Source organism: Phoxinus phoxinus, assembly GCF_949152265.1.
Source record: "Phoxinus phoxinus genome assembly, chromosome: 10".
NCBI classification, from domain to species: Eukaryota; Metazoa; Chordata; class Actinopteri; order Cypriniformes; family Leuciscidae; genus Phoxinus; species Phoxinus phoxinus.
The window spans coordinates 31353931-31380628 of record NC_136885.1 but is presented as its reverse complement, the minus strand read 5'-3'; the positions used below and the strand labels follow the sequence as shown (position 1 = coordinate 31380628).

The 26698-nt window shown below is 37.9% G+C and overlaps 1 protein-coding gene across 1 annotated transcript; it reads right to left on the bottom strand.

Moving 5' to 3' along the window:
• Window positions 1-137: 137 nt before the first annotated feature.
• smg5 (SMG5 nonsense mediated mRNA decay factor) lies at window positions 138-23420 on the bottom strand. The gene is made up of 22 exons (XM_079625951.1): window positions 22949-23420; window positions 21486-21584; window positions 21160-21283; window positions 20902-21058; window positions 19074-19163; window positions 18890-18979; window positions 18636-18714; window positions 18294-18419; window positions 15580-15648; window positions 15257-15468; window positions 14494-14631; window positions 13471-14316; window positions 12658-12827; window positions 12467-12542; window positions 12195-12370; window positions 11217-11375; window positions 7265-7324; window positions 6977-7136; window positions 5019-5109; window positions 4797-4871; window positions 4542-4680; window positions 138-1250 (listed from the first exon to the last, which is right to left on the bottom strand). The coding sequence occupies exons 1-22, from the start codon at window positions 23011-23013 to the stop codon at window positions 1167-1169; spliced, it is 3285 nt and encodes a 1094-aa protein (XP_079482077.1). The 5' UTR covers window positions 23014-23420; the 3' UTR covers window positions 138-1166.
• Window positions 23421-26698: the final 3278 nt, after the last annotated feature.

Genomic DNA, 26698 nt, shown 5'->3' with positions numbered 1-26698 from the left:
CACTGGAATAAATTACATTTAAAAATATTTAAATAGAAATATTTTATTTTAAATTGTAACAATATTTGATTTAAATAAATGATTTAAAATTGGACTCAAATTTACATGCATTTGAAAACAATGACAGGGACAAAACAGACATTTTTAAATGAAATCTTTTATTGTTTAATGCACTGCCTCACACATACACTGGATTCCTTTGCGATGTGCAATATGGGACAATTACTATGAGAATGTGATGGCGAATGGCTGCGACTAGATTTTGCTGAGTAGTAATCTCATGTTTAGAGTCGAGCAGAAACACTTCCACATCTGTAAGCACAGAATCAGATGTTTGTAACTCCGAGTCGTTTCTTTATGCCGTAACAGAAAGAAACATCTCTACACCCAACCTCATTCCTGTGTGTTCAGCACAGCATATAAAGGCAACTATACGACATACAAAAATAAAATCAAATAAAAGCAACCATTTGCCAGACTTCCTGCTCATACACAGATAACACAATACATTAAATCACAAAGTTACACCAAAAAAAAAAAAAAAAAAAAAAAACACTGGTGGGGAAAGCCACGTTAGAAAGAACAAATCATCAAAAAGAAGTGTACACCCTATACCCTGAATCCTTCGTGACCCTAGGAACCAAGGGTAAACGCTAGACGGTGTTCACCGCTGCAGTCAAAAACACACGTCCACGTGGCAGTGCAACCCCCATGACCGTAGCGAAAAGACGGAAATAAAAAGTAATCCAAAAACGTTGTTCTATACATTTCAATTTATGGGTTTGTTTTTGACGTATATGCACATGAATGTTTGTTCTCTCTCAAAACATATACACTCATTTCATCGGCAGATATGCCTGGTTATAGCGCAGCAGGGGCACTTAAACGGAGTTATTTCACCCTGTAGCTTTTAATCCTCCTGTGTCGGGGTCGAGGATGCGCCGTTTTCGTTTAAAGCCCCTGTGCATCTGACTTCTCTTTTCTCCGAACACTTCCTGCACCCTCCCTTCCTTACAAACCTCCATCTTTTGAGTATTTTTTCCCCTGGAGACACAGATACAGATAAAGTTGGAGAGAGAGAGAGAGTGAGAGATTGAGAGAGAGAGGGGGAGTGAGTGTGCGATCAGCTGAATGCCAAGCCGACCCCTTGCGTCCCACGCCGTCTCTCAGCCCATCTCTTTCCACTGCCGGTAGAACTCGGTGATGTTCTTCAGCTCCATGCCTGCCGCTGCCACCGCCTGGACAGACACCTACAGCCGGATCAATGGAAAAACTGTGTAAACACACCATCACATCATACAAACGGACACTACGACAAAACCCCCGACGGTTCTTACAGAGAGACATCTGGATAATTCTGCTGGGTCTGGGTGGCATGACAGTGTTGGGGAGTAACTTAAGCCCCTTTCACACAGAGATTCCGGAAAATACACGGATAAAGTGACCCGGGATTTGACCCGGGTTCGTTTGAAAATGGTTCATTCACACTGCCAGTGATTTGCCGGAATCAGAGAGCGCGTTCACACACAACCCGGGTATGTCCCGGATAGACGCGTGACGTTATGATGTGACGTATAAGGTACGCGTCGAAAAGACGACGATCATTTTTTTTCGGATTCGGTCGTACACTAACGCATCACGTACCGTTCCACAAAGCTGGCGAACGATCTCAGCTTCGGCGCGGATTGCAAGGAGCTCTCGGGTCTCTGCTTCAGTCCAGTTTGCAGACATCTTTTCGTTCTTTCTTGTATCGATGACGAACACAAACTTTCTTCTAACAGAGTAACAGAGTCGCACGATAACTACGTCATTGCGAAGGCTCGTGCATCATCACTACGACACACCCCTTACGGCATTTGTCCTGGCTTTTGTTCACACAGCGCGCGTTCCGGGTCTGAACACGGCAATGTTACTAGGTCCCCAACCCGGCATCGATCCCGGCATTAAACCCGGGTCGTGTTTGCGTTCACACAGAAGGCGTTCCGGCAATTTGCAGGCAATTTGCCGGGTTCAAAGTGCTGTGTGAATGGGGCTTAAGTAAAAGAAGTGATGCTATGAAATAGAGTAGCTTTTCTATTTAAGAGATTAGATACATGTAAGAATACAACATGTAAAATTCTAGAAATTCTGACAAAATTACTGCAGTCTAATTAAAAATATTGGTCCCACTTTATATTAAGTGGCTTTAAGTACTATGGACTTACATAGAAAAATTTGTACAATGTACTAGGGGTGTGCATTGGCACTGCCCTCACAATTCGATTCGATTACGATTCACCAGGTAACGATTCGATTCAATTCGATTCTACGATGCATTGCGATGTATCAAAATTCTACTGCACACAACAAGGCAAATTTTTCATCAGTCATGAGGCAATACAAGCAGTCATATATTGAACAACAGATTTTATTGGCTGCTTTATGTGTGTATTATCACTACCATTATCACTGCTGTATCTTTGACATAAATGTCATTAAACAAAATAAAATTGAATGGTACAGGGTATTGTATATGGCATTTTCAAACCTGAAAAAGAAAACATAAATCACTGCTTTCTAGGGCTGTAATCTCCCAATCGATTAGTCGATTGTTGGTCGATACGTTCTGGCTTGACCAAAATTCTGATTGGTCGATTTTTTGCCGCGTTCATTTCATCAGTTTTGCCGCGTTCATTTCATTAGTTTTGCCGCGTTCATTTCATTCGTTTTGCGCGTTCATTTCATCAGTTTTGCCGGGTTCATTTCATTCATTTTGCGCGTTCATTTCATCAGGTGGAAAGCACTAATTGCTAATGGGGGTGTTTTCAGAGCACCCCTGTGTCACAGGTAACAGTCTGTCTTCAGAACACCCCCCTTGTTTTCACTTCTTTTGGATTATCCCAACCCACTGGAGAAGAGAGACAGTCAGATTGAAGAAAGTAGGCTACTAAGGTTTGCTGAATATTATTTATTTAATTGAGAGACCGTTTAATTCATAGTCAGTCCTCCTCTACCATGTCAACAAAGACATCGGCAGCATTTTTTTTTAGAAGGCGGGAACATATTATTGGAGCCCAATGCGCGCACTCGCGCAGTGCCACTGTTTGTATTAGTTTTGAGCCTATGCTTTATTTTTCAGTTATTCACTTTATTTCGTTTTTGCTCTTGATCTGGTTTGTTTAATAAATAAATTTTTTGTATTAAAATGGACGTGCCTTTTGTGTTTAAGAGTAAAGCTTTAAGTTAATAATAGTCTATTCGTGTCTCAGCCGCGAAGCTGCGCTCCTGTGTTCAGCCTCGTCTTGTTAAGTTTCCCATTAACTTCGTAGAATCGAAATGTGCCCAGATGTCCGCTTTTCCAAGCTTTGGGTGCGTTTTTAATTACCCGTCTATCGCGGTCATCTCCCTCCGCCTCAGCCGTCTTGATTGTTGTTGTTGTTATGCCCACGGAAATAATAAACTTCACAACTTTATTGTCCAACTCAAGGCCAGAAAATAAACAGTGACATAATCGATTATGGCACTTTGCCGCATCGATGCTGAATCGTGCATATCCCGCATTGCGATGCATCGCCGAATCGATTATTGTTGACACCACTACAATGTACTTATTGTGCTCATGTTGTATTGTAAAACACTTTTGCTGCTATTGCGGTGTGATACGGGTAAGGTTAGGGACAGGTGTGCTGGTATGGTTAAGTTTAAGGGTGGGTTAAGGTGTAAGGGAAGGGTCAACTGCGTAATTACAAATGTAAATACATTAATTATTTACAGCTGTAATTACATGCTGGTATTTTTAAAATATAAGTACAATGTAAAAACATGTATGTACACAATAAGTCCATTGTATCAAATTGTTAATTTCAAACTTATAAAAAATTACAAAAGATTGTTGTAGATTTTAATTAAAGCCACTTAATATAAAGTGGGACCAAAATATTTATTTAATTTGAATTAATAAAAAAAAAAAAATGTTTGAATGAACGATTCAATGACTCACTTATAAAGACTTGTTTCATTACCGGATGAATCGGCATTTTAAATGGATCTCTTGAATGAATGATTCGACGACAAATAAATGTTGTCGATATGTTGTCACCTATATAAATAATACAATCTTCATTTGAAGCATCAAGTTACTTTCAAAAGGTGATTTGCTACCAAAGATATCAGTGTTTTATATCGGAACTATAAACTTTTATCCCATAACTTCATTATTATTTGAATTATTTGGTTATTTGAATGACTATGACAGAAATAATGACACTGTGTGCTTGAAAAGACTGTTAGTGTTTCATATATAAACATGACAACTGCTCTCTCTGGCTCAGCGGCAGCAACAAAGCACATTTATGTTTCGTGTGATCGTACTCGTCAAAGGTTTAATCGACACAGGTTGTCATTCAGGAATAAGATCACGAATCGAGAATCGAGTTTGTGATCTTTAAACGATTAATCGTGCAGCTCTAATACAATCTCATACTGTTATAAAGTTTTGGTCATACCGCCAACCAATACCACACTATAAAAGCCTATTTGGAGTCTTGTAATGCATAACTGACCTTCATGGAAGCTGATCTTTCAGTCAGCTCCTCCAATGAGTGTCCTGTCAAAATGGTCACCATGCCAGCGGTGTCTTCATCTCCACTGCTCTGAGATCCCGTCAGCTGACGACAGCTGTCCACCATCTTATACAGGTGCCTGCCAACAGGAACAATCAATGCAGCGATGCTGTCTGCAGAAAAGCCTACAGGGCTTCACGACTGAATTTGAAATCGCTTCGCTCTGAAACAAGAAGTGAAGATGACGGGGCTTACCAGGCTTCTATGTCCTGTCGTTTTAATTTGTCCCTCTCAAAGCTTCTTCCCGACTCTTTTTGACAGCGGATGTACCTGTTGCATAATAAGTATGAATAAATGCTCACGCATGACACATTAAATCATTGACTCTGACTGTTTAATGGTGCCGTTAGAATCAGAGGTCTGCAGTCTGGAACAAACAGAGCTACAATCCTATTGTCTGCTGAGCTCAAGATGTACCTGTTCCCTTTCCGAAACTCTGTCTCAAGGAACCGGATGCTATCTCTCGCTCCAGAGTTCTCTTTCTTCAGCATATCCAGACCATCAATCACTGCAAGAGATCAGAAATTCATCTCAGTCAGGCAATTTGCACAAACATGTATTGATTGATCATTCCTGGCGGTTAGCACCTTCTGTGCAAAATGCCCATTTAAGATTACTTTTCATTACATACGAGCTGGCAAAAAAACTAAAACACTAGTGTAAAAACTGTTAGGCAATTAAAAATATGTGCACATAAAATCAGAGGGCAGCCATTCAGATGCCAAGGCTCCCACTCTTTTTTACCAATTTCCTTTTACATGAAATTTTTCCGTTTCTAGGCTGAATAAGATTTGGTTTAAAATAATTTTGAGTCACACTGACATGCTAATGAATCATTCAGAAGGATTTCATAAAACGCTTTGAATGACTCAAAAGAATGTTTTGCCCATAATCAGGCTTCACTACCGTTTACAGACTAGTTCGTGCAGTTATTTAAGCAATGTTTATATACTGTTACATCATTTTTTTATTAATACACATGAATTAGCTTTATATTTTCTTTTTAGTTTTCATTGCAATTTAAGTTTAGTAATTTTGTCATTTTTTTACATTTCTATATAGCTTTCATTTATTGTCTTATTTCAGATTTTTGTATTTTTAGTACTTCATCAAACTTATTTTAGTTAGTTGTAAAATAAATATAGTTTCATAATTTTTCTAATCTTAAAATTATTTCAAGTTTTTCCATCAAATATTTAAAATACCATCCTTTTTCCTGAGTAAACGATGGATTCTAACTTCTGTTTGTATGCTGACCTGTTCTGCTCTCCATAGGAAACTATTGTTAAAACGGTAAAAAAAGAGCGACTGAATTAATTAAACAGAAACTTTTTGAACATTACTCAATTTAAATGAGCGCAGGGTTAAGCTGTGCTATTGTTGGCTGCCACAACAACATCAATAAACCGAAGATTCCTGGAAAGTACCATATTGTTCCGAATAAAAGACTATCCTGGATATAAGACAAACACCCCTCTTCTGTTTAGGTGTGTTTTGTCTGTTTGGTGCAAGCACATGGCTTCCTGCACGTTTCCCTGTGCCATGTGCTCAGCTGTCTATTGTGTAGCCCTACCCATCCCAGCCTTGCTGCTTCCCTATTTCTTCTCCTTGTGTTTGCTGTCCTGGGCTGGATCGTCATTGTTGGTCATGGTATGTCTTTGTATGTTGCCAAATCGTTTGTGCGTCCCTTCATGTTTTGCCTGCGTCCAGTCCAGTCCAGTCAAGTCTATTCGGTTCTGTTTTTCCCCCTTGGGGTAGTTTTTGTTGTGTATGTTTTATTTTATTATTTAATAAAGAAATGAAACCCTAACCTGCATTTGGGTGCTCACTCCTACCACCGTATCGTGACACACTGTTATCATTTTGAGGACAAAACCCCCCAAACTTCACCTGATCGGGATCTGGATGAAGCATATGAGCAACCATCTGTTTTCAATGTCACTAAGTTCGGGCAGCTTTATGTCATCTACGTACTTATTAAACTTTGACGGGTGAAGCACTGACAAAAGACGGTCACCGCAACAATTGTAAAGTAATGGCACTATGGAGCCATGTGCTTTCTGAAACAATTTTAATAGCTTTAAGGTTACATTATCAGCTCTAAAAAAATATACTAATTGGACTAGAAACACCGGAGACCGAAAATGTAAAGTATAATTACGCTATGAGTCGGACGAGACTTCTGCATTTAGGGAAAATATGGATAAATATTTTATTTTAGCTTTATTTAAATGACTGAAAATTATTTCTAATAGTTTTAGTTAGCGCAATTAGATGCATTCATTTCCATGACATTTCCAGGCTCTCCTGAAATGTCCAGATTTCCCACATCTGGAAACTCTCATTTGGAGATGGGAGGAGACTCGTGGACTGACCTGTGCGAGGGATGATGATGATGAAGCAGCCGCTGGCAGCCAGCTGTCTGAGCAGCCCCAGGTGCTGGCAGAGAACAGCGGTATCTGGCACCAGATAAGGAGACATGGAGGACTGGGCTTTGGGCTGCTGCAGACTGCCCTCCAGCTGAGAGACCTCCAACTGCAGAGAGAGAGAGAGACAAGGAAATGGTTCATTACTGCTCCAATTAATTGAGTCCATTTGGATAAATGCTGTGAAGACGACGTGCATTAATGAAAGTTAAAAATAGACCCAACAGCTGGTCTGACCTGTAGGCGCAGCTGGGCCATATCTCTCATGAGCCGGTTTCTGCGAGCTTCCTCCTCCGCCTGTGGATGAGATGAGGCAAGGTCAATATCACCTCAGGGTAAAATCTGAGTAATGTTTTGAGGTTACACATAGTAAACACAAGGTGTGAATAAGCAGCTAAATATATGTTTGCCCTTAAAGAGGAAGAGAGAAAACAACACGCAAGAGCAGTATACAGTAAATAGACAGGAAAACAAACGCATAAAGAGTGATTATTTTTTAAAGAATAACCTTAAAGTGCACTTAAAGAGATTAATGGTTAAACCACAGATAAATGTAACCTTAGGAAGCAAAATACAAAAAGGGCACCTTGCAGTTTCACACATTTCAACTCTTAGGTAATATTGTAAGAGTAAGGGAAAATATAAGGACAGAGAGAAAAGTATTAAATATAAATAGCATTGGATCTTTTGTAAATTTTGGAGATTAAATTTATTTGCATAACATGCCCTCATTGTGCCAATGAAGTTTAGTCATGCTCCTGCTTCAGATTTATATCTTGTTTTTAGTTTCTTGTGTACAATACCATTTAAAACACTTGACACTGACAGCAGAGGTTGATCCTTAAAAAGGGAAATTTTTGCAGTCAATATTATTGCCTGTGACCATAAATGTCTAACAGACCAAAATATCTATTATGAAAAATGCAGGATCAATAATATGGGCCAAAATGAATGGATAAACTACTGCTGCTATCCTACAACATTTTAAAACCCTCCATATATTCCAAATTCATCTTTGGATCTGTGACATTTTATAGATTCAAACATTGAATTTTGAAAAGGCTTCATGATTCATGTTTACAAATTCCCATGATTCCACTAACCTTACCTCAATGTCATGTGATGGTTTCAGAGTGGAACTAAGACTATCTGACACGTAGTGTTAATTCCGTCAGCTATTTTTTTATTTAGTCTTGTGTCCTGTGTCAAATGTTCTTTTAAGTTATTTTTTTCATATTTAGTCAACCTTATGTTTTTGTTTAGTCAAGTTTTAGTCGACTAGACCATTTTAGTCTAGTTTTAGTCAGTGAAAACTAGTGCTGCATAATGATTACATTTTTACATTTCATCAGAATTATTGCACTCTTTCACATAAGCACAAATCAATAGAATGTCAACTCGTATGCATGGTTTGCCAGATTGCAAAGATTAAGTAAAACATCTGACAGAAAATGTATCCTTTTAAGAGGAAAGTTCTGATTGGGGGATTTAAGATCGTGACCAGTAGCGGCTCGTGACCATAAATTTAGGTAGAGCAGAATCTGGGTCTTAGCGCTTGTTTATGGATAAACATTTTTTGTAAGTTTTATATTCAATCGCTGAACACACGCAGAACACTTTTGGCAGAGGTTGCGTTATTAAGCCTGAGGGTGGTTGATTAAGTAATGTTGATTGACAGGCTTTAAAGTATGCACGACACATGGATAGAATTGCCTTAAAGGGGTCATATGATGTGTTTACATATTTTCCTTTTTCTTTACTGTGTTATGTAGCTGTTTGTGCGTGTATACGATCTGCAAAGTTACAAAGCTCAAAGTCTCCTATAAAAAGATGTTTTCTATTTAAAAGAGAAGGCAGATTCACCAAGCTAAAACACAACATTGTTTTTTTGTTTTTTTTACTTTTTTTGGCCTTCCGAAAGTGGAGGCAATTAGCAATCAGTTTTATTTACAACCCTGTTCCAGGACAGTACAACCCAAATGTTCATGTGTGAGAAGCGCATTTTACAGAGGACAGTGACCTGAACCTGGGAGAGTACAAGGCCGGCTGTGCACTAAGGCTATTTTCTAAAAAAAATAAAGCAATTCAAAATTTGCTAGGGTAATCTGGCGCTACTCAATCAGAGCCTGTAAGAATGTTTTATAATTTGTTAAAGTATTATTTGCTGACTGTTGAAATGCGGAGTTTTGTGCAGTGTAGAGAAGCACATATTGTTTGTCGTTCTTATGTTAAAAAGTGCAGAGATGGATTTGTTTACAAACATAGTATCCTCTGTTGTCCGCTTATAACTTTTGGTGAAAAGATGACAAACATAGATGCAGTGTTCCGCTCAAGCAGAGCTGAAGCAGCATGCGCTTTCAAACTGGTGGCGTTTGTGACGTTCAGCTGAACCGCGGCTTGTGTACTGTAAATACATACGAGTGTCAGGTTCTGAAAGAGTTTGATCATCTGCATTTACAGAATCCGACGGATATGATAAAACTGACAACATTATTAACTGTATTTATAATTGCTTTGGAAGCTGAAGCTTGCGATAATGGTAAGGGGACGTTAGATTTCCGACAAACGCATGAGGTAGTAGAGTGATGGGGACACTATACTGTCAAAGAGCACCGTCCTTCGGATGAGACGTAAAACCGAGGTCCTGACTCTCTGTGGTCATTAAAAATCCCATGGCATTTCTTGTTAGGAGTAGGGGTGTAACCCTGGTGTCCTGGCCGCATTCCACCAATTGGCCCTTACCAATTATGGCCTCCTAATAATCCCCATCCATTGAAATGGCTCTATCACTCTCTCTCCACCTATAGCTGGTGTGTGGTGAGCGCACTGGGACCATTGTACTGTGGCTGCCGTCGCATCATCCAAGTGGATGCTCACACTGGAGGTGGTTGAGGAGAGACCCCCTGATATGATTGTAAAGCGCTTTGGGTGTACAGTAGTACATATGAAAGTGCTTAAAAAAAGAAAAAAAGAAAAGGTGTTTGGCCAATCACAACGTACTGGGTCAGCTGGCCAATCAGAGAACACTACGCATTTCAGAAGGAGGGGCTTTGTGGAAATCTACGTGTTTTAGAAAGACTGGGCATGAGGAGCTACAATACTTAGTATGTGAAAAATATTCCTTCCTTTGTTTCTTGAAGAACACAAACTTCAATTTTAACTTTGTTAATGTGCAACGTGAACTGAACGTTGATCTGGATTTAAAACCCAGTCAAAGATTGAGTTTTTTGTAGTTTACTTTTTAGCAAAATTTTAGACTCGTCTTTTTTCCTCTACGATATTGAATGTTATTATAGTCACAGGTATCGGTTAATGACCGATGTCTTCTTAGTCATGAAAAAAAAAAAGGTCGTTGATGAACATTTTTCGTCATACTTTTCGTTAATGAAATTAACACTACTGACACGTGACAATGACGAAAAATTCTGATGTGTTTAGATGTAGGTCAGATATCAGATACATAATGCCAATCGGAAAATAACAGATCTCATATGCTTTGCTGTTTACACAGAGAGATGACTATAGGAACAAATAAATAAAACTGGAATTGAATTAAAGCTTACAAACTAAAACCAACAGAAGAGTCTTCTTAAAATAATGCAGGACTCTCAAGCTCTGAGCTGGGTTAACAGCAGGGACGGAGAGTTCACGCTGACTGCAGTGGTCATGATTTGGTGGCGTCTCAGAGAGACCTGTGCTGTTGACTACAGCCTTATTCCATGAATGCCTGGCAGTCTATGACATGCTTTTCATTCGCAGACCCTGAAGGTTTTAATGAAATTGTACCAGAAAGGGCCGCCTCTTCACCGGCACAGCAAGGTGGCACTTCAAGCATCATTTGTTCTACCCGTAAGGGCTGCATGGTTGCTTGGCAACATAAGGCTCTCAAGCAAAAGCTCACAAATGTGGTGAGGTTTTATGAAAAAGCCTAGTTTTCTTTACCGCAGACATGTCTGTGTAGACCCTATCATTTAGAGGCACTTTCCATGACTATTTTGGCATGCATTTAAATGCTACAGCTACTGAAATCACCAAACGAGCAAATCCACCGAATACACAAAAAGAGATCAGCTGATTCACTGTTTAAAGAGAAAATAGTTTCTAGTGCAAATTGAAGCAAAGCTATTATTGCTAAACTAATACTTGGCTTATTATTTCTTCCATTACAATTAAATATCTTGTCTTTTACCATGCGGAACTGGGCCTTGGCCTGCTGAATCAGATTCTCCTGCTCTGATTGGCTGATGCTGGTGAAGATGCCCGCCTCTGGGTTGAAGTGTAACACGTTGCCTTGGAGATTTGTGAGGAAGTGACCAAAGCTGCGAATGCAGCACACGCGCACCACACACTGGACAGCACAGAGAAAACAAGACATCAAGGAAGAACATGAGAGAAAGCAAAAGACAATGAATGTTAATTGCACTTATGTCATATTTAATGAAATCCTCTGCACACTAATTAGCTGGAACCAGCTACTTGATTTTCCCTGAACAATACATTATGACACTCAAGTAGGGATGAGTGACAATCCTAAGAAATGTAATGATTCCAACTGTTTTTAATAGTTCTTTTGAAAGCACTAAATAATTAATCCCAATATATATAATTATTTGGTGCTTTCAAAAGTACTACTAAAACATTTGGAATCATTACATTTATTATAAATGTTGGAAACAGTTGTGCTGCTTAATATTTTATTTATAACCAGTGATACTTTCATGATTCTTTGATGAAGAAGTTAAAAAAGAACAGCATTCATTTAAAATAGAAATCTTTTGTAACAATATACACTACCGCAGATTTTTATGCAGAGATATATATATATATATATATATATATATATATATATATATATATATATATATATATTTAAATGCAGTCTTGATGAGCATAAGAGAATAGTAATATTACATTTAGACAAGATAAGAAACAAGAATACTAGGAAAAAATCTAGTATTCTTTAAAAAACAAAACAGTAACCTAGTAGAATTGGTAACCAGGTAAAACCAGTTTTCCACTTTTACTAAAGGAACACAAGGAAAACTTAAAATCCTAAATTAAATATATGATTTGAATATATGAAGAATGCCACAATTTTTACTGACGACACAAACAAATGGTACAAATCTATTCCAAATGACACATAAAGAGCTAAGTGTGATGTTACCTCATCCAGAGGGGTGAGTGGGGGTCTCTGGCTAGTGAAGTCCAGGCGTCGATGGGCTACGCTGAGGGCAGGAAGGTGGCGGAGGGCCAGATCCTCGGGCAACAGCAGTGTCTGGACCAAACCAGGCTGCTCACACTCACTCAGGAGTTCTGTTACATCCTTATTCAGACCTAAATCTGCAACAGAACGAGAGAAAAATATTGCGTTATGAGGGAAATCAAAGGATATTTTTACTTTAATAAAAAATTAATAATAATAACGAGTTCTCTCACCAGTTTCTAATATCTTGCTTCCCTCAGGAAGTAAATTAAGCAGCACTGAGAGTCTGTTCCACAAGCTCTGAGAACTCTGTTTGAGACCAAAGACCAACATGTATACAAAAGTGTAGCGAAGCAACAACACCACAAAAAAACAAAACGATTGTGTGGTTTTCTCAAGGAAAATGCAGAATTTTCAGATGTACCTGAGCGCACATGAGGATGATATCAGTGTTCGTCCTCAGCCAATCCAAAAAGACCTTCACCACCTGGATGAGACCCTGATTGGTCAGAATCTCCAGTCGCTCAGAAAGGGTTTTCTCACTGGGAAGCGACTGGTTGCTGTGAACACTGCCCTCAGAATCAGAGTCAGGATCTGTAAACAGCAAATCAAATAATCGTATTATATTTATAAGTATGGACTAAATCTGCACTCCCTTGCAGGGTAACATTATAGCGTTAAAGGGGCTTTATGCATTAATGACATTTTTACTGACAATGTGTGAATAGCTTGTAAAATAACTTTTTTTTTTTAAACGAGACTTTCCCGACTTCTTAGGTTGTCTATGAAAGCCTGTAGACTGATTGGACCGGAAGGACTTTGGTTATGTAAATGAAGTGTAACATCAGTTTCAAACTTCAAATTTCTTAAAAACTACTACTACTACTACTACTACTACTTTTCAAAAGTTAAAAAAAAATATTAGGCAGTGCAACTTTTTCCAACATTGATAATAAAAATATATAGTATATAATATTAATAATAAAAAAAAATCTTAAGCACCAAATCAGCATATTACAATGATTTCTGAAGGATATTAAGACACTTAAAACAGAAAAGTTATTTTAAATTGTAATAATATTTCACAATATTAAAGTTTTTACTGTATCTTTAATTAAATAAATGTTTTGGTGAGAATAAGAGACTTCTTACCAAGCTCAAAAGTGTAATGTATATAAAAAAGCAAATTAAGTTAAATTAATTTCAGAAAACTAAAATGACTCTGTATGCAATATACCTTTGTCGTTGGTTCCATTAGCGATCTCTGGACTCATGTGCTTCGGTGTTTCTCCAGTAGGAGGTGGGGCTTCTTGTATTGGGGTGGGGTTTGAGTCTGGGGTGGGGTTCGTGGCAACGGCAGGGCGGAGCAGAACATTGCTAAAGGTGGGGGCGAGCCGGAAGCAGCGTTTTGCCTGGAAGAGCTGAGAGGACATGGCCTGCAGGTTACTGCTGATGCTGGCATCATTAGACACTAAAGGGCCGTTTGTTACTGGAGGGGTCGAGTTTTCCTCTCTAGATGGTTGCGGCTGCTCGTTTTCCTCTTGTTGCTGTTGTTGTGGCGCATTCTCGGCATCCTCCATGTCTTCCAGGTCCGAACGAGATTCCTGACTGTTCATGTCGGAATCCGTCTCGACGTCAAAAGCAGTGCCGCCCTCCTCCTCCTCTGAACCACTTTCGAAGCTGCCATCCTCTGCCAGTGGTCCCTTCCGCCCTTCCCTTCCTAAAGTGTTTATCTGGACCCTAGGGGCTCCCAGACCATCGACCGGACCGCCGCCTTCCTCGTCCTCTTCTTCGTCGCTCTCAAATCCCTCGCTCAGGTCGCTCTCGTCCTCCTTGTGAGCGCAGCGTCTGCGGCGAAGCATGGAGAGCCGTGAGAACTTCCGCTTCTGTTTTTGCTTCTCCTCAGCTGATCTCTTCTTCTCCAGGATTTTCTTCATCCCCACTGTACTTCCATTCCCCTTAGTCACATCTTCCTCATTCTCCTTGTCCTCCTCTTCATCATCCTCCTCTTCCAGGGAGCCGTTCTGCAGGGTCTTCTCCTCTGAGAGGGCAGCACCACTGTGATCTCTGGCATCAGCGTCATCTACGAACAAATGCATAACATTGGGAAGATTAGTTTTAAGTTTGAACAATCACATAACAGGAAACAAAAACAAAAGCTTTTCCAAATCCTAGAGAGCTGCCTAACTAGACAGCATTTTAAGGGATCATAGGAAAGGGATCAGAATCATAGGGATCAGAAGCAAAGAAGTACCCGTACCAGTGTTATCAGTGCGCAGGGGTGGGACGTCACTCTCTCCCTCCTCCAGTTCAGCTTGCAGTCGAATGTTGACATGATTGACCAAATGGGAGAACAGAGCCAATGTGAAAGCGATGGAGGCGCTGTACTGCTTTGAAGCTAGAATTGAATTACAGTTGACAGATGAGTTTGGACTTCATTTGTGAGAAAATTAAAATAACAACCGTGGTTGGAATGCTTCCAACGGTGCCCTAACAGCCATTAAATCAACAGAGTTTTTTTTTTTTTATATCCTGACTTTTCAATGGATGGAAATCACAATTCAACAGTTCCCTGAAAATGTTTCATGACCAAAGAAACCTGAAATGTTATATATTATATAAAACTGACAATATAAAAACTAAAATCGAACTCAAAATATTAATAAATACTATAAAAGTATATAAATAACACCCATGTAAAAAATAAATATGCAGTAAATATCTCATGGCATGTGGTGACTGGTTTGGAAAAAAAGATTTTATCGCTTTTTACAATGTTGTATCTGGTAAAGCTGCAGTAATAACAGGAAATGTATGATGTATCATAATAGGCCTGAAGCAACACACATCTGCCATTTCGCTAAATAAAAATAAACTATTTTTAAAGTGCTATTTTTAGCTTGGTGAAGCAGTATCTGTCTGCTTATTGAATCCAATGCGACATAATTAATGACAAAATGACATGGCGTAAAATGAGCAGCAGATGTCGAACATCATGATCAATCCTTTCAGTCCCTACTTACCCCCTCTCTTCAGGCTGTGCACCACCATAAGGCAAGTCACCACCATCTTGAATATGAGGCTGTCAGGAAGCACAGAACAGAGCGAGTCGTGCTCCTCCTCCTCCTCGCTGGCTGACTGGCTGCCGTGAGCAGGAAGGGGCAGGTAGAACAGCACCAGGTTAAAGTCTTCCAGCACGGACTGGCACAGTGACGTCAGCTCCGTCTCCATCAGACTGAAGAGGTGACAGGTTATTAGTAAACATGATTTGATTCTCAAATTTAATCTTGTACCTTTTAGGGGAGGGATAGGGATATTACGTCATTAAACGGGTTGATGCTCTCACCTGTTCTTGGGCTGCAACAGGCTCTGCAAATACATGAAGCTCACCAGCAGTCTTTTGATGTCTTTTGACCTGAAGCAAGAATAAACAAATTAATGTGACTGCTGCTTGCCAATACTAGTCTCTCTCCACCATGAGGCTACGTCGAACATTTTGTGCGGTTTCCAGAGGCCTGTAGCATGAAGCAGGTTTCAGTTTCCAGGAGTGCGTTCCCCGAAAGCATCGTTAGCCAACTATACGTTCTGTCGTTATTAGCAATGTTCAACAAATCTGTGTTTCCCGAAACCATAGTTCCAACACAGTCGCAAACAGCATCGCTGCTCGAGCCTTGGTTAGAAGCATAATAATAATAATTCATTACATTTATATAGCGCTTTTCTTGGCACTCAAATCGCTTTTCATAGAAGGGGGAATCTCCTCAACCACCACCATTGTGCAGCATCCACTTGGATGATGCAACGGCAGCCATATTGCGCCAGAACGCCCACCACACACCAGCTTACTGGTGGAGACCAGCTTACTGGTGGAGACCAGCTTACTGGTGGAGACCAGCTTACTGGTGGAGAGGAGACAGTGATGAAGCCAATCAGTATGAGGATGATTAGGAGGCCATGATGGACAGAGGCCAAAGGGCAAATTTGGCCAGGATGACGGGGTTACACCCCTACTCTTTTTCGAAGGATATCCTGGGATTTTTAATGACCACAGAGAGTCAGGACCTCAGTTTAACGTCTCATCCAAAGGACAGTGCTCTTTGACAGTATAGTGTCCCCATCACTACACTGGGGCGTTAGGACCCACACAGACCACAGTGAGAGCACCCCCTGCTGGCCACACTAACACCTCTACCAGCAGCAACCTGGTTTTCTCAGGAGGTCTCCCATCCAGGTACTCACCAGGATCAGCCCTGCTTAGCTTCAGTGGGCAACCAGTCTTGGGCTACAGGGTGATATGGCTGCTGATATTTAGCAGAAATAGTTTATAGTAATAGTAAACAGCATAGTTTCTTGTTTGCATGACATGTGGACTTAATACATCCTTATCTTGAGCAAGCTGACATTCAGTACAATCTATATCTTCTATTTCAAATATATACCAATGCCATTAATGTCTTTTAGTTTGTCAAGAGATTTATAGCATCGTATTTGAATAGTGCGCATGTGCGAACGTGTTCTAGTACGTAAGAACGCGCCAATGATTCAATCAGGAAAATAGTTCAGAAAATTTTTAATTAGTCCTCAGATGCCATGTCCGTAATTTATAGCAAAAATCTAGCATTATTTTGATCTCAAACAGATTAATTAAAATAAGTTATTACTCCACCACCTGTGACATCATTAACCAAAGTGGTCGAAAGACAAATTTGCGACAGTATGGTTTCGGGAAACAGTCGTGACAAGCTAGTTGATTTTCTTCACCGATGCATCATACTAAGGAGGTTCAGCAGCGAGTTAGGCCGTTGTACGGGAAACACACCCCAGGTAGGTTTGAGATTTGTTTAAGGAAACTGTTTTTCTGGCTCAAGAAGGATTGGTTTTTAGCGGTGTTCATTGCCATATCTCTTGCTTCAAATTAAATCAGTTCATAGTGAGTTTTTTTTGTGACAAAATTGCCCTTCTTTTGCCACTGATAAATACTAAAATTTAATATCATATGAATTATAATTATTTATAATTAATACAGTCAAATAATGATTATATGACTATTATAATATTAAACTTTGCATTTAAATTAATATAAATATATACATATAAATAAAAGCTTTAATATATAATTTAATGCATTCGGCTTTAATGCATTTAAATTCATGATCTTTTTTCATAAATATCTCTTAATCTTCAGCAGAGAAGTGAATTAAATTGACACTGCCCATGTTCCATGTGATTGGCTGAATGTCACACTTTCAAGTTACTTTTCTGAGATGACAGAGAACGTTTATACTGAGCATTCTGAGCTCGCTGAACCAGGATGGCTTTGTATGGTTTAGTCGACTCTAAACCCACTCTGAAACTCAGAGTTTGTTCAGCTAGCTTCATGCAACAGGCCACAGGTCACTGCTGAGAGCTTTATAGAGCATTGGTAGGTGGTTGTTTACTGATCTCACCCCCAAGTCTCTATTCTGGCCTCTAGATATGGATCAGAGGTGTTTTACAGAAACTTCCAATCTTAATTCATTCATTTATTTACTAAAATAACGCACAGTCTTACTTGCATGCTCCACGGTTCTCAAACAGAGAGCCTAACCAAACTTTCAAGGGGGCCTACAGAACGACTTAAAACGATCTTAATAAATAATCAGCAATTCATTTAGATTAAATTGCTTAGAGACTTTGTTTTGTACATTATTTCACGTGCTATGTCTTAAACGTGCTATTTCTATACTTTACACACCATTCTTGGTAAGATCCTTAATAAACTTTAAATTAATTTTTGTCTCAGTTCTTGAAACTTCGACAATCAATTTTTTTTTATTGCAGTCAATTTATTTACTATATTGACACTCCCAGTTTCTGGTAATAGAAAAAAATTATAGCATAATTACAGCAGAAATACCGGTAGAAATACTATAGCATATATGAGGGGCCTTTGAATATTGTGTTAAACAATGTGAGGCAAGTCAAAATGTTTGAGAACCACCGATTTATATTACAGGAACACAATGAACACATTTTCCTTCATCCTGTCTTTTATATGTATATAAAGGAGAGGGAACACACCTCTGGCGTGATGGTGAAAGTTTCTTCATCTCTTGTTTCTTCACCTGGTGGTACATCTTGGCGGCCTTGTCAAACAGACGCTTTAAATTCCCATAAGCGCCATCAAAGGGTGTCTCTGACTGAATACTGTTCAACGGGAAAAAACAGTTTGTCATGTTCATGCAGGGTTATCAGAATCTTGGAACGCTAATCATATTAAACTACAATTTAAAAGGGAAAAAAAAGGGATGTAACAGTCCTTTACATCCCTCTTTATTATTACTGTGCTGTTGCTGCTATATTAATTTAATGTCATGTTTTACTTTATATGCATTAACATGATTCTGTTCTCAGAAGCCTTACCAGCGCAAGTAGTAGTAAGTAGCCTCCACATTATAAAATTTACTTCCAGCAAGCGTACCCAACTGATTAAACGGCATGCCTGTAAAAGACAACAATTGCATTTCCCCAATGTAATAATGTGAAATTCAAATAAAAGGAAATGATAACAATGAATACCATTAAATGTGAATTAAAATTCACTGTTTAACAGAGAAAATCATAAAAAGCATGCTCTCCTATGCCAGGAAAATGTGTTGTTGAGAGGACTCGCTCACCGGCGTGAGGTGCGACAGACAGGGCCTGGTGATAAAAGCGCTCCGCCAGCTGCTCTGCTTCCACTCCCGCCAGTTCGTTTTGGTACCGCGCTTCATAAACATCAAACGTCAACATAAGATCGCACTGCAAGACAAGGCTTTCCAAGGCTGATTTTAAAGAAATATCAAGTGAGAACACACTTACCGAGATCTCCCAAGTACACAAGGCATCTGTGACAAGCCATCTGGGCCCACTCCATCTCTTTAGGGGTGGCGGAGACTGGTTTCTTACGACCTGTGGTCATTGAGCACAGAAAGGTTCATTCAGGACACGCTAGCACTGGGTAGTATGACAGGCTATAATGTGAGATGCAATAGATTTTGCTACACAGTATTCCCAAACTTTTTGACCAATGAACTTTTCCATGACTTCAAGTCTGATGAATAAATAATATTTTTTTCATCATTCTTAAAGGGATAGTTCACCCAAAAATGAAAATTCTGTCATCATTTACTCGCCCTCAAGTTGTTCCAAACCAGTATACATTTCTTTGTTCCCCTAAACACAGGAAGATATTTTGTTTGTAACCAGGCCGCTTTTGGGCACCATTGCCTTTCACAGTAGGAAAAAAAATACTATGGAAATCAATGGTGCCAGCATTCTTCAAAATATCTTCCTTTGTGTTCAACAAAACAAAGAAATTCATATAGGTTTGGAACAACATTAGGGTGAGTAAATTATGACAGAATTTTCATTTTTGGGAATTTTCAATTTCCAGGCAATTATATATTTTCAAACTGATAACTACAGAAATTCTAAAATTCCATACATTTCCAGGCTCAAATTTACAAACCTCTTTGTAGATCTTTCAGATCATATTGAACAAATGATTCATACAGCATATATTATTTTCAGCATTATATATGCCATATAGTACAGTCATAGTATTGGTACAGTCATAGTATTGGCCAGTACATATAGTATTGGTTATCTTGAAGTGATAACATGCACATGATGAGAAGAAACCTAAAACGCCTTATAACCTTTATATATTCACCTCGGACACATCAGTTCGATACTGTAAATGTGGTTTGATGTTGCACGATCACCAAACAGCAAAGCACAGTCTGAGATGATCGTTTGCTCCTTTATCTATTGCTGGTTTGAGTGGCACACATACATTCGTTTAATGAAGTCAAAAAAAGACTCACTTATGGTAAAGACAAACAGTTGAGTAATGAAAATGTGTGATCATGCCATAAAAACTATCTGCTTATATGATTATTTTTTAGAAATTCTTCTAAAACGTTTAATAAGGGCAATAGTCTGGAAACACACAAAAAAACGTCCATACATATTCATACCTGGATATTACTCAAACCAAATTCCATAATTTTCCAATCTGCGTAGGAACCCTATAACTAGAACAATGTACATTCACTAAAAATCGAATTATTTTCCCTGACATTTCCAGGCATGGAAATCAACATTTTTGACTTCCCTGATATTTTCAAGTTCTCCATAATTGGGGAAAACCTTAATTTATTGTTAATATTCTGGTAGACATATTTACAACATGAGGGCTAATAAATGATGACTTTGGGTTCCCAAAACTTTAGACCAGTAAATTTCCACAACTTTTTTTGTTATTACTTCATAAAGATAACACTCAGAAAGAGCCATTACTAGCCAATTGCATACAATTCACAATTCTGAAGTTAAGAGAGAGAGAGAGAGAGAGAGAGAGAGAGAGAGAGAGAGAGAGAGAGAGAGGCAATCAAGTTTTTTAGTTTTTTTCACATTTATTATATAAATATTTATTATAATATTGTTATTTTAAATATCACTAATATAGTAACTATAATTTTTTTTATATATATATATATATATATATTTATTTTTATATATATAAATATTTCGTATATTTAGAAATATTTAAGACTTATTTTACAGTTGAAATTCCTTGATATTCCCCAGTTTTCCATGACTGTGAGAATGCTGGCTTTAATATGCGTCTGGAAACATGTCTCACCGATGAGTGGGTCGGTGACGTGTGTCCAGTCGATGCAGTCCTGTAACTCCAGCTGATAGTGTGACTGGATATAGAGCAGCAGGTGTTGAAAGAAGCCCACCCCAGCGATCAGATGAGTCCTGTATGCACACTCCAGAGCACTGCGGCTGTGAATATGCTGCAAACACAGTCAGGATTTCAGCCTGATGGCCAATATAACAGCAAAAAAAAAAAACTACTTTTAAATAATGAGACGTGTGCAGGGTTACGTGGCAGTACCTTCTTATTGGTCTTGATGACCTGAATGACCTCATAGTAGACTTTCCTCCATAGCAGCTCTTCTGCCTTGCGTCCATAGTCCACAGGATGCAGGAACATCAGCTTTACACAGAGTTCCCGCAATCTGGTTAAAAATATATATATTTATAACAAAAAAATTAAGAAGCCCTGTAAAGAAAGTATATGGGAATGTTGATGAGTTATTAAGAGCTAATGTAACTGCATCCTAACCAGGTGACAAGCTATAAAAGCTCTCTCTTCCATGTAAACACAACATAATCTGATTATCCTGCACTGTGCCCGGTTGGGAGTAAACTTGTGCTTACTTGTTCCTCAAGCTGATGTTCTCAGGTTTGAAGACCTCCCTATACGACGACTTGCCGCTGATTATAATATCCAACTTGTGCACCGTTTCCACCACAGCCCTTGATGAAAACAGACAAGAAATGACGAACACTGTTATAATACACCACAATCACATTCAACACTTTCACAATAATAATATTTTTTTATTATAACACAATTATTGATTTATGATTGAGTTAAATATATGGGGTTGAAATTCAAACAAATCAATTTATGGTTTTCATTATATGGCATAATTTTCCATGTGTTTTTCTTTCTTTCACAAAGATGCATTATAGCAAATTAAAAACCTAAATTGTTTACTCTTACTAAAGATAAAATTTATATTTTAACGTCATGGGAACAAAAAATGTATCTTCCGAAGGTAAAAAAAAAACTGAGTTAAACTATTGCTTTTCAAACAATCTTTTTGACAATAAAAATGTATTAGAAAAAAAAAACTGATCTAAAACATATAATCTAAGTCCAGTTTTCTTCCATTAATCATATTGTGAATGCAACTTAACATCAGAGCTATGTTTTTGATTTATCTTTAAATGGTTAAGGTGTAAACACAGGCATTTGCTCTAGAGCTTAAATATTAATTTCAGCTGCTCCTAACCATAAAAAGCCTACTGTATCATATGATACATACATTTCTAAGGCCTCTAAATTACCAACATGATCAAAACCCGTTGTACACATTCTACTGTATGCCTGTCGCCTGATTGATATAGTTAGTACATTTTTAGTAAGTAATAGGCATTTTAGTATAATTGTAAACACCTCATCCTTGTATTGCATTGATTATATGTTTTGTCCCGACAATCAAAACTACAGAGGTTTGATCATAAAACTAAGCATTTAAATATTATCTTTCTAGGAGGTTTTATTGGGAGATATAGAGTGACAAGACATATTTTACATGCATTTTTATAAGTAGTCTGTTATAAAAAAAAAATTTAAAGTCATGTATTTACATAAAAAGCTATCAGAATTTAATCTTTGGCCATTTAAAATATAAAACCTGCAATAAACTGTTCCATTTAAAAAAGGTATTTACAGGGTTAACAATCATTGAATAGTGCAGATGCTAAAAATATTCTACCTTCAAATACACCCTCATATAATTCAGGCTTATAATTTGAATTACCCATATGTTATTTTATAGGAAATAAAAAGAGTAAGCATAAACAAAGTACATTTAGATTTAAGTTAACGTTCATAGAGCATAATTTCATGCCACATATGCCAAATAATATAAGATTTCCAGATGAGACATAATGGGCTGAGAATGACTATACGGCCTCTGTATTCAAGTGTCTCATTTAGCATTTTAGCATTATCAATATATTTTCAAGCACTTCTAAGCCCAAAAAACATCAAATACATAACGAATTACTGAGATTTCCTGAAAGTACCGGCCTGCTGTCAACGCTCTTACCTGTACAGCCGTTTAATATGAAGCACTTTGGCCTCTGGCTCGCTGTCCTGACCCGGTCCGCTCATCCTAGCAGCGATAGTGCGGTTGCTGGGGTCTGTTTTCGTGGATCTTTTTATGGATCTGGTTCGTTCAGCTCTAGTTTAGCGCGCGGCTAACGTTAGCAAGCTAGCTAACTCACCTATTTCCCTCAAATTACAACTTAAACACAAACGCTGTCGTTCCTGACCTCCCCCGTCACCGGCCGCGATACCCATCCGTTCGGAAGCCGGTGTGTGTGCTGGTGTCGGTTCGGGTCAGCTGTCACATTTTGAAGGGGTTGTGTTTGTGTTGTTGTTGCTCATCATTTCGAGTGTCGCTTCGCGAGCGGCCATTTTTTCCCCTCCCACCGCACACAGTTCAGCGACCGCTGCAAGTATCGCGATAGTTGCAAGTAGCGCTCGGCTCTGCAGGCGAGATGATCAGCCACTGGTGTAACGGTTCCTTACAAAAATGAGCATTAGTAGCCTACTCAGATGTATTATGAAGCCAGAATTCCTGCCGACCTACTATATAGTACAGTTATTGTTTATACTGTAAACTTATACTGTAAGAAGCTTGCAGATTTATTTTTATGTGTGGTTAAAAACAGCTCACCACGTTTTTTAAATTTTTTTTATAGCAATTACAGTAGCTAGACTACATTGATATTTTGTCAGGAATATGTTCTAGGCTACTTTATTTCTTTGCATCTTTTCTCCCTGTATAAATCAATTGATCACCCAGAGATAAATCATATTTTCAGATTCATATTTTTATAAAAATGTTACAATTTACAATAAATAATGAATTTGTGTAAAGGTACACTGTAATTAAATAAGATTTGTTTGAATGGAAAGTGAAAGTCACACTGTAAAAAGTATTTGAGGAGAGCTGTTAGGACAACTCTGCAAGTTAAAAATGATAATTGGTTTAATTAGGCCTAAACCTTTTAAGTTGTAAACATTATTTTGTAGAGTTCTGTTGACATAATAATGCTGATCATTACATTAACTTAATGTCGTCTGTAATTTAAACTAAAATTACTGGCTTTTTTATTATTAGTGGTAACTTAATGAAATTGTCTTGATAACTTCGGAAATTAGGCAGTGAATTTCTATAGTCCCAGCATGCTTTGGATATGACTGTGAGAAGTATTATCATACTTGTTCATTAAGTATTGGGCACATTGTAATCAGTTCAGTTCAGTTGTAATGAAGTTCAGATGTTATCGGAAGAAGGAGGCGGGAACCAGTGAACATTCAATAATTTAAATAACCATAAATACAGGTGAAACTCGGAAAATTAGAATATCATGCAAAAATTCATTTATTTCAGTATTTAAAAGTTGAAACTAATACATATAGACTAATTTCAAAGTGAGATATTTCAATCCTTTATTTGTTATAATTTTATGATTATGGCTTACAGCTTATGAAAACCCCAAATTCAAAAATAGAATATTGTGAAAAATTTTCATAAGCTGTAAGCCATAATAATCAAAATTATAACAAATTAAGGATTGAAATATCTCACTTTGCATGTAATATAATATAATATATTAGTTTCACCTTTTAAGTTGAATTACTGAAATAAATGCACTTTTGCACGATATTCAAATTTTTCGAGTTTTACTTGTAAATACAAAAACGAAAGTAAAGACGGCAGTCCCTCACAGTCGACTGCCGCCGCACATCATAAAATAGAAACACAACATAAACTCAGGCCTGTTTCTCTCTCGTTCTCCTCTGTCGTCGCTCCTCCATGAGAGCTACGAGACCGGTGCGTCGCGCAGGTGTCGCTCATCAGCAATCCCGCCACCGGCCTCGTGCCATCCTCCCATGTCCTGCTCGCCACATAAGTTATCTTAGCATGTATTATGATAGCTGATGATTTGAACTGTAGATCCGAATAATCGTTTAAAGGGCTACAACTCTTGCAGTTGTAATCAACTTAAAAAATTGTGTTTAAGCTACAAATAATTAAGTTCCTCTAACTCAATGTAGCTTGTTGGTTGCAAGTAAATACATTCAAAGTTGTCATAACAAAACAATTTATGAAACGGTTGCGTACATTTTTTGTTGTTGTTGAGCCAAAGCATTCTTTTTTTGGAGTGAAAATAAGTAGTTTTCCCTCTAGAAAATAGTTCTCAAAATGTTTCTTGTTTTTCCAGTTGCTTGCACTTTTTTATGGCAAATACGGGGCAATAATATGTGTAAATATAAGTGAATTTAGTAAATAGGGTCAGTCCCACAAATGATCCCAAGAATATGTCCAAAGTCATAGTTTCAGAATGCAAAATAATCTCATGTTCAGTTCAGTAATAAGAAATATATTTCTATATTATTTGAATGGTAAAGTTACCGGTATACATCATAGGAATTTGTTTGTGCCTTAATTTCATCCCACACATTCTCATCAACCCCTCATCTCTGGACACGATTACAGGCAAACCATCTGGCATCACCTGGCAACTGCATTTGTGAATCATCAGCAGGGGGTTTAACACGACACAGCAATCCTGAAATCACAAGCTTCCATCTTGTTTCCTTGATCCTTTATATCTTCTACTTTGACTGATTGCATTAGTAAAGATGGATTTTACCAGTTGAGTTGATAAAGACCACACGCAGCTGTGAATCGCAGTAGTCATTTCAACTGAAACAACTTCTTTTTTCAGATAGATAGATAGACAGACAGATAGATATATAGATAGATAAAAACATCACTCAATATAATAAATTAGTTCAATAATAGATAGGAAATAGACAGACAGACAGATAGATAGATAGATAGATACAAACATCATTCTCAATATAATAAATTAGTTCAATAATAGATAGGAAATAGACAGACAGACAGATAGATAGATAGATAGATAGATAGATAGATAGATAGATAGATAGATAGATAGATAGATACAAACATCATTCTCAATATAATAAATGAATTCAATACAAGTGTATTTCTTTATTCATCTGTTTAATTGATTTCATTTCTATAATTAGCCCACCCGAAAAATATAAATTCCGATTTATTCAAAAAGAAATGAAAGTCTTCAACAGCTTTGAATAAACTAAAGAATGATGAAATGATAACAGCAGTCATTATATTATTACAATAATAATCATAATTCAATAACCAGAATATCAACATTCATAACAAATCCAAAAACATTGGCAATACACTCTGACATACCACTCTTTCAATTAATATAATATATACAAAAAGAAATAAAATTCCCAAGTGTCTGCCCTTTTCAAAAATGGAAATTTAGGGGCGGGGCTTATGGCTTGTCAAGAAAGATGACTGTGATTGGCTTATGGCTGACAAAGATCAACTGAAGTTTATTAGAAAGAGGCACATCATGGGAACTCCATTCATTTACAGGGGACAAAGAAGCGCTTACTTGCATGGAAGAGTTGCTAGGCAAGTAATGAGGGAATAAAGCATCAAGCCATATAAAAGGTCAGTATAGTAAAATGGGAACGTCTTCTCACAAGAGCGACCTTCTAACAGCGATCAAAAAAAACAAAACTCATCTGATGCACGGCACCGCATTGAAATTGAAAGCAAGAGGAGATGCAAAAGCTGCAAAGATTAGCAGGTGACTTATGTCTGGAAAAGTTGATATATGCATACATACGGTAGGTATTAAGCCTAGGCTATATATTTATGTACAAGCATTGCTTGGTCACCCAGAACCTGTTACAAAACACCTCAATCAGTGAGAAA